The sequence below is a fragment of the Xiphophorus couchianus genome, chromosome 11 (genome assembly GCF_001444195.1).
Source record: "Xiphophorus couchianus chromosome 11, X_couchianus-1.0, whole genome shotgun sequence".
Classification (NCBI taxonomy): domain Eukaryota; kingdom Metazoa; phylum Chordata; class Actinopteri; order Cyprinodontiformes; family Poeciliidae; genus Xiphophorus; species Xiphophorus couchianus.
Window position 1 is genome coordinate 28,824,164 of NC_040238.1, and position 9,436 is coordinate 28,833,599.

Below are 9,436 nucleotides of genomic sequence, written 5' to 3' on the forward strand. Positions count from 1 at the left end.
TTCCAAGTCTTCTAGATTCTTATTTTGGCCTATTCTTCCTCACAAAATAGCTTAGAAACTGACAAATTGTATGGAGATCATTTCTGACCATCATGTTTCTGTTCTGGCCACAGATTCCCAATGCTGTTGTCAGGGTGAAAACACTACTGAGTGCCAGTTATCCCCCACAAAAAACATTTTACATATTTGCCATAAAGTTACATTTTAATCTTTGGACTTTGACATGTTGATGGACATAGATGGCCCATTTGAATTGGGTGTGTTGGAGTAGAGATGTCTAAAACTGGCATGAAACTGACCTTCGAGGACTGGAGCTGGACACCCATGATTTAAAGAAATCGGAGTAAATGGGGTTGAATACAAATGGACATCATACTTTGCAAGTTCTTTTTTTTTTTAAAATAACTTTCTCTTTAACTAAATTCATATTGATTCAACACATAAAACTGCAATAAATTTTCTTCAAGTTTCAGATTATAATGTGGTAAGATTATAAAAACTAAAGGGATATGGATACTTTTGTGAAGCAAAGTATTTCATCAATAAATCTTCTACTTTCATTCCCTTACATACCTCAGTCTGTCAGTCAAATATTTTATCAATTTTATGTCTTTTCCTAGGATTTATTTGGGCAGAGATTAAACAAATGTGGGACGGTGGTTTCCAGGACTACGTCCATGACTGGTGGAACTTGATGGACTTTGTCATGAACTCTCTTTACCTGGCCACTATATCCCTCAAGATTGTAGCCTACACCAAGGTAATGATGGTCTATGAAGGGCAGTAAAACTGTCAGTGTGAGTTATCTTTTGTGCTTCATTTCATATTCCATCCTTTCTTCTTCCCTATTTAGTACAGTGGTACTAAACCCAGGAACCAGTGGGAAATGTGGCACCCAACTTTAGTAGCTGAGGCAGTGTTTGCCATTGCAAACATATTCAGTTCCCTGCGCCTCATCTCCCTCTTCACCGCTAATTCCCATCTGGGGCCTCTGCAGATCTCACTCGGCCGAATGCTACTGGATATTCTGAAGTTCCTTTTTATTTACTGTCTGGTAAACCCAACAAATGCTTCCAGATAAACAGGAGGTCTGCAGTAGATGTGCACAGTGGGACAGGACATTTGACATTTGCTCTTTCTTCAGGTTCTCCTGGCCTTCGCTAATGGGCTTAACCAGCTGTACTTTTACTATGAGACAAAAGCTTCAGAAGAGAAAGGAAAATGCAAAGGGATCCGCTGTGTAGAGCAGAACAATGCTTTCTCCACGTGAGTTACTGCATGTGTGATGCTGTGAAAAACAGTGTTATAGAAAATGACTTTTTCTTGTGTAAACTGTTACTGAGATGAAAATATGTGAAAGGCTTTCTGTTGCTAAGAGAACAGCAACAGAAAGCCGGGCTGCAGTTGATTATGGCGGATGCAAAGGATGATTAAACTTGTTTGAACCCTGAGTCATGCTGCAAAGTTTCTGTGGTATGTTTAAGTTCTTAAATTATTACTTAAAATGACAATGCATTATGTACTACCTGTTACAGCATGTTACAGCCCCAAAGTTCAAAGTAGACATATACCAACAAAAAGTCATTTGACTGATGTTCATGTTAGTGATCAAAGTCCAGGCCTAAATCAATATGAAAAGCAGTGATGGATCTTCAAAATTGATGATCAAAGATTCTTTCCATTTATTCTCCTTCAACGACAAGCTATTTTGCTAAGGAAATTGAGCATTTCCAAATCTCTTGCAGGTTGTTTGAGACCCTACAATCCCTTTTCTGGTCTATCTTTGGACTAATCAGCCTCTACGTAACTAATGTGGATCCAGACCACCAATTTACTGAATTTGTTGGTGCCACCATGTTTGGGACATACAACATAATTTCCCTGGTGGTGCTCCTCAACATGCTGATAGCCATGATGAATAACTCTTACCAGCACATTGCTGTGAGTACATGACATAATACATGTAGAAGAAAAACATCACAATACTCAGCCCAGTATATGTTTTTTTAAATATACTTAAATCTGTTTGTAGGACCATGCAGACATTGAGTGGAAGTTCGCAAGAACAAAGTTGTGGATGAGTTACTTTGAGGAGGGCGCCACGGTGCCTGCCCCTTTCAACATTATTCCAAGCCCCAAAACATTCTGGTACCTCATGTGTTGGCTCAAGAGACAAGTGTGTAAGAGGACTCGGTCCAAGAGAACCAAAAGCTTTGGAACTCTTGGAGTAAGTTGGTATGGCGGACATGATGGCATCCTTTCACTATCAAATAACCTACACTTCTCAATACATATTTATGTAAAGATGATTGTTGTTAAAAATTCTTTGTGAAGAAAACACAGTTTAGGTCTTTGAATCAGGAGACATTACAGTACACTGGTTACCTCATATATGGAGGCTATTAGTCTTTTACATAGTAAACCAGGATTTGTCTACGCACCTTTGCTACATACCCAATCCCAACACCTCACCACCCCGTACTTCTTCTAGAAGACTAATGTGAACAACAAAGAATATTTACAAATCAACAATGAAAAAAAACAAACAAAAAAACAAGATGTTTAAGAGAAAGCAGTAAGATGCCTTTCACTTCATGCATTGCCTTTCCTCCTTTTCAGGTAAAATTAGGTTTAATGTTATAATATTTTGTTGCATCACCATTTTAAGGCAGTCACAGTGAGGCATCTTGTAGAGTTAAAGAAGTACTAATTTAAAACTGTAATGTTATAAGGACTATCCAGATTAGATTTACGTTATTTTTCTTTACTTTTTCTTATTGAACATGAATGTTTCTGATGTCCATGTAGAGACGGGCTGCGGAAAACGTGAGGATAAACCATCAATATCAGGTAAAAACAATATCTCTTACATCAATCTGAATACCGTGACTTGCAGGGTTGTTTGTGTGCATTAAGGAAACTTGTTCTGCCCCTTGACGTCCTTTTTGCACATCTGATTTCAATCTGAGCACACACTGTCACGTTCAGCAGGACTGGCAATTACAGCCAGCAGGTTATTTATCATCATTCTCTGCCAAGGATTTCCTATTTGCCCACCTCCGCAGGGGGTCATGACAGCATCTGCATAGAAAATGTCGCTATGGATAGATTCTACTTTCTGTGTATAACTTTTTTTCTCTTGCATTTTGATGAAGCATTTTCCTCTTGTTTTAGGAGGTATTGAGGAACCTGGTAAAACGTTATGTGGCTGCAATGATCAGAGATGCTAAGACAGAAGAGGGCCTGACTGAAGACAACTTCAAGGTAAGATCAGGTCCCACTCATTATAAATAACCATAAGCAGTTATTTTCAGTATTTCTATCTATAGCAGATCAAACGTTTTCCATCCCTGGTAGAGTCAAATCTACTTAGATAAATTGCTTGTCAGACTGAGAGCGGTAATTTATGGCCTATTTTGCAGACAATTGTTTACCTGACACACAGCAGTACTATTTTGGTTCTCTCTAACAAATCTAATGTTGCTCCGTCACATCATTTATTTTTGTTATGACCTAATTAGCAAGAAAGACATAGCAAGTAATCTCCTTGTCTATCTGCAAGAGATAGCCACATATGTACTAACATACTGTATATGCACAAATACTAACAGGAAGCACTAAGTGCTTAGACTGGACTGAGTTAGAACAAAATAAGCAATTTTTATGAAGGGCGGACAGATTTCTCTGAAATATATATTTGTTATTTTTTAAAGCAATTTTTTGTAAAGTCATGATTGCCAATAGTGGCCTTACCTATTGTGGAAAGATATTGCTGTGAGATTGTTGGAGAAGTAAATACATCATTGGAGGAAAGGAAATTAACAAGCTAATGAGACATTCATAGTATTAATCTGCCTCATCCGTGATTGTAATAGGAGGATAATCATAAAAACAGTCACTGGTCCTGGTAAGCAGAGGAATATACCATCTCCAATACTGTCACACCACCAGTTATGTTTGTGTGCAAGAGGATGTTTGTTTTTAAGAAGACCAACTAAAACAAATAAATATTTTCTATAGGTGGCATGTATGTAGGTGGTATGTTATATGATTAGTATTTTTTAAAATGTCTGGCTTATTTTTCTAAACAAAAAAAAAATCATTGGTATCTAGGTATCTAGATCATTGGTATCAAGGGCGATGTCAAGGGGTACTTTGAAACTCTTTTTAAGTCTTTTTAAATAATATTTCCCAAGATAGTTTTCTATAACCACTGTAACAAATAATTAAAGATAAGCATTATTTATTTCAGAGTGACTTTTTCTTTGCTCTCTCAGGAGTTGAAACAAGATATTTCCAGCTTCCGCTATGAGGTGATGGGCATGATGAAGATGGGAAAGCCTGCTCTACAGGGCGCGATGGCCAGTTCCAGTTCAGTGGAATCCAGTCTTGCTTATCCAAATTCCTCGCTCAAAATTTCCCCTGGCCTTCCAGCCAGCCAGGCAAAAAGCAAGCTCAACCGATTCAAGATCACTGCATCCATCCTCAAACAAACCAGCTCTCTTGCTTCACCCAGGCCTCCTGAAGCATCCAACGGTCTTCCTAATGGACTCTTGGCATCAGATGAGGGTTGCAGTGAACCATCAAGCCAGTGGAGAAACTGCTCCAAAGATATTAGTGACTTTAGTTTGTTTCAAAAACGCCACTGGAGTGGTAAAGAAGTCCCATCAGGGTCAGGCGAGGTTCTGAGAGAGATGTACTCTCTGTCAGAGGAGGCAGGAGAGTCAGGGGGTTCAGACACAGAAGAGGAGAGTAAGGAGGATACAGCTAAGGCTGAAGAAGAACTGCTGGTGAATAAATCGGATGAAGACTTTCCAGAGAATAAAAAAGAGCTAAACATTAACAGAAGCCTTGAATGTGAAGATAAACAACCTGAAGAAGAGAAAAAAAATCTAACTCCACAAGAAAGGAACCATGATATATGAAGATGCATGAAGTGCCCTGCAAAAACATTCCTGTCCTATAGATTATTTCATGTTGCAGTCACAAACCAACACCCAATAATTGTGAAGTGATTAGCATTTGTATTTAGGTTCCTTTTTCTCTAATACCCCTATAAAAAAATTTAGTGGAAATAGCTGTCTTCAGACATCAGCATACTACAAAGTGTGGCGATATTCAGAGAACTAGCTGAGAGGAGCTGAAAAGATCCACAGACAAGGTGTGAGAATAATTTGATAGGATAGCTATTTGTCATGCAATTTACAAATCTGGCCTTTAAGGAAAAGCAACAGGAACAAAACCATTATTGAGAAAAAGTAATAAAAACTCCTATTTAAGGTTTTGTAACAAGTCATGCAGGGGACCCAGTAAACATGTATAAGTTTCTTTGGCCAAATTAAATCAAAACTGAACATGCATCAATGGTTTTATCATTGTTGTGGTATACCATATAAATGGTCAAAAAAGAAATAGATGTTTGTGGTTGCAACATAAAATGTAAATAAATATCAGGGAGCATGAATATTTTTGCAAGACACTTATAACTACAGGCCACACTGTTCTGAAGACAAAAGGACTGACAATCAGGACAGGTTTTGGAACAGGAATGTTTGCCATGACTTTTACAGAGTACGTTCTCCAGCTGTTGTTAAACTAATGATTAGTTTGATTGTTGGGGATTTGGAACAGCTTTTAGATTAAGTGATTTAGATCAGCAGAGAAAATGCAGCAAAGGTGACCGAGGATTAACGAGCCCGATATGATCGTTTCATCTTATCTCTTCCTCAAAGATGATCGAAAAATAATTATTCCCCAAAACACACTATTCCCTTTTAATCATCCTTTATTTTCCTTATTCTTATCAGAAATGTGTATTTTGTTCAAACTATCCTGTTAACCATGTCCTTAAATAATCTCTCTACCTCTTTTCCTTTTATCTCTACACTCCTTTACCTCCCTGGATCCTTATCTCACTAGAGCAATAGATGTGCTGTTTTCAACCTGACTTTCTGCCTTACACTGTCTGTTTCTGCACTTTACACAATTTAAAACGACATTCAGTCTTTCACAGATGTGTCAAGCTCTCATCATGAACAGATTCTGTCAGTGTTTTTCTATGCAAAAACCTTGGATTGTTATTCATGTCATTCTGACGGGGAATATTCTCTTATGTAGAACATAAAAAATGTGAACAGAGCCTATGAGCTATTTCAGACTACACACTTTCCATGTCTCATCTCTTTAACAGAGAAGTAACTTGTTGTTTTTGATAGGATATCTTTCTAAGATGTGCTGTTAGTTAAAATAAATGGAAACCATTTAAAAGAAATCAGAATAAATTCAAAATAAAAATGAACATATAAATATTCTGATTTTGTGACTTCAGTTGTTTTTTATGTATGTGTGCAGTTTTTCTCTTTGAGAAATCTAACTTTTGTTTTCCTTTAAATTATCTTTATTATCCAACTCCTGCTGTTTAAATCATCTTACACTTTAAAACTGCATACATGTGGCTATGTTTTAATGGCAATTTGTGGCAATTTGGCATTTTAGCTTTAGGATCAACGAAGACAGAAATGACTTTGAGCAAAGTCTCTAAAATTGGATTTTAGCAAACTACAAGTCATTGGCACAATTGTGTTGCTAATTTTTTTAGCGTGATGAAAAAGCCAGCAGAAATCCCAGGTTGCAGTCACTTTTAATGTAGACAATAAAATACTTCAAGTGTGTGGAATTCTGCAGATTTCTGCCATAAACTGTTTATGTGTTTTTTTCTGTTGCTTTCTGTAATAAATTGTTACTTTATTTACTTTACTGTAAACAAATGAATACACTTCATGGGGTATTTTAAAGATGATTAAACTGATGTATTACATTGATGCAAATGGTGAGCTTAGACACTGCCTGATTACCTGGGTTTTACTCACAGATGTAGAAATGCTTAAATGCAAAAGACCCAAAAATGAATAAATGCATATTTACAAACATTGCAAATTAAAACTTTTTTCAGTTATATTATTTTTATTTTACTAATCACTAAGCTCAGAGCACTGATGCAATATTCTCTCAGACAGGATTAAACTCAGGTTTTGCTCTGAACCAAACTCTTATAATTTTAATTTAAAAGTGTGTTACCTAAATTACAGCTATAGAATTGATCATTTCTAAATATAGTGAATATTGTTGATATTAAATAAGGCAATGTAAATTTGATATTTTATGAAAGACAAATGTTACTTTGCTATTTGCAAGAGTACAATGAGACCAAAAAGAGCCCTGTGCTTGAATCCTCCCAAACAATAGAATTTTAAGTTAACCTTGTCACATACAAGTTAAGGTTTAGAAACAGAAAAACATAAACTTCCCTCACAGTGATAAAATTCAGGAATCAGAACAGCAAACTGATGTAAGTGGGAACACAAAGTAAATAACATACTGAACTGTTAAGAACAGTGAAGGTTATTAAGTGCAATACATTTAGCGTACTTGGTAATCTAGTATATGTGATGGATTGAGTTGAAAAATGGGAGTCAGCAAGTATAAAAAAATGGGGTAAAAAAAATTATATTTTCAAAAAAAAAGATGTTGAGCTCATAAAAGTGGTCAAAGCAGTAAGACTGAACTCAGGAACAAATGTGAACAAACCAAACCAACTGCTACACAATCAAAATATAGCTGACCTAATAAAGAAGTGACACACCATGGAAAATATAATGGCAGATCAGACCAAAAAATATGGGTTGATAAAATAAGCATAAGATAAAATAAGTTTGTTGATAAAAAAAGGTGATCAGAACTTTAAATACAAATATTTACTTAAATACAAAAGCTGGCGTACCTAAAGAAATTACACATTCCCCCCTCTCCAGCAGGAACTGTTGGTTCAGTCCATTTATCCCCTTCATCTATTTAAGTGCTCCAAGCCCTATACTCCATTTTGGTTTTTGTCTTGCGACTTCTGGGGCTTATGGCAGGTAAGAAGCTGGTACAAGAAACTGTGCACTTACAAGTAGAACAAGTGTGTGTAAACCAATCAACAAGCATTTAATTGCAAGCAAAAGTGTATTTGTATGGATGAGTGGATAAATGAATGTGCATGAGAGAGTTATCAATGTTTTTAGTGGAGTTTGGCAATCACAGAATTCTACACTTATTAAAGATGATTATCTTTAATAATCATATGCAATCTGATAAAAATTCAGTTTTTGTACATGTATAGAAAAAAGAACAGGTAATCTTTACCAGTACAATATATTCCTATTTGCAACATAAAGTGTGTTTGTACTATTTTCAAAGGCACTTTTTAGTGTCTCAGAGGGGGCTGTATTGACAGATCTTGCCCACTAGGGGGAGATATATAATACCAGAAGTGCGGGTTGTCAGTTTCCCTTCATAGCCAAGTAGCAGATTCACAACCAGCTGAATCAAACTGGAACTGAAGTTAAAAAATAAATAAATAAATGAATTATTAATTTATAAAAGGAAACAAAAACATCGAGTTCTCATGAGCAGACTGAACTTATTGATAATTGAAAGCATGAGGAGAAGTTAAATACATCTTTGTTGTAATTGAAGAAAATAAATTAGATGGTTAATTTGAACTTAATTTTAAAATTGTTTTAATTACTACTTGAATAACAATAAATTATAATTCCCTTATATAACAACAACAATAATAATAATAATAATAATAATAATAATAATAAGGAATATGTAGAATGGGTTATTTAAAAAAGTAGTTTAACAAAAAATAAATAAATAAAATAGAATCTCAGCAAATGGAAGACTACATATTTCTTGACGTGAGTTTCAATGAAATTATCAGTAATATTTGTGCCTAAAGTTTCAACTAGTTAAACAGGAATTGGTTGGACTAACAGCGCTTGTGTTCTGGTCCAAGTCTACTCTGCATTCCCAAAGTCAGTCATGGAGATGCAACATTCGGTTTTTATGATCCAGTAACCAAAAACAAATACAAACACTGCAAAAAAGCTAGAAATAGTTCATTTAAATCACATTTAAAAACCCATTTGGTTAGAGTTGGATCCAAGTAATATAAACCAAAATATAAATTTTAGTCTGTATTCTAACTTTTCTTTATTTCATAATGCCAATGCCATAATCTTTTGACTTTGAATTGCCTCATTACTGAAACATGCTTACAGATAAACTTGCCTTGCCTTAGAAAATTAGTGATATTATACACTTATGCTACAGGTAAGGTAACAATTAGTGACAATGTCACAGAACCTCACTCAACAAAAATCCAAACTAAACCACTTTATATCATGAGTCTGCCTACATTGCCTGGCAACAGAAGTTATTTAGGCTCCACCTACAAGAAACAGTATGCCAGAAGAGGAGTATTTGCCAAAACCTTATGGAAAACTTTCTTTTCCAGACACTATATTTGTCTGACATTTGAATGGCCTCTAAACAACAATAGCATGGCATTGTCTTAGGTTCCCAGAAGCTCATCTGCTAAATGTAGTCA

General features: G+C 35.6%; 1 protein-coding gene across 1 annotated transcript in view; it reads left to right on the forward strand.

Annotated features, from left to right (window-relative positions):
• The window catches only part of trpc4a (transient receptor potential cation channel, subfamily C, member 4a), a 28,521-nt gene extending 21,770 nt beyond the window's left edge, over positions 1–6,751 (forward strand). Inside the window, 9 exon segments of the mRNA XM_028032170.1 lie at positions 621–760; positions 854–1,054; positions 1,145–1,266; positions 1,746–1,941; positions 2,033–2,227; positions 2,809–2,850; positions 3,175–3,264; positions 4,278–4,881; positions 4,884–6,751. Of these exon segments, the coding sequence (XP_027887971.1) occupies positions 621–760; positions 854–1,054; positions 1,145–1,266; positions 1,746–1,941; positions 2,033–2,227; positions 2,809–2,850; positions 3,175–3,264; positions 4,278–4,881; positions 4,884–4,918 (1,625 nt within the window). The 3' untranslated portion in view covers positions 4,919–6,751.
• Positions 6,752–9,436: the final 2,685 nt, after the last annotated feature.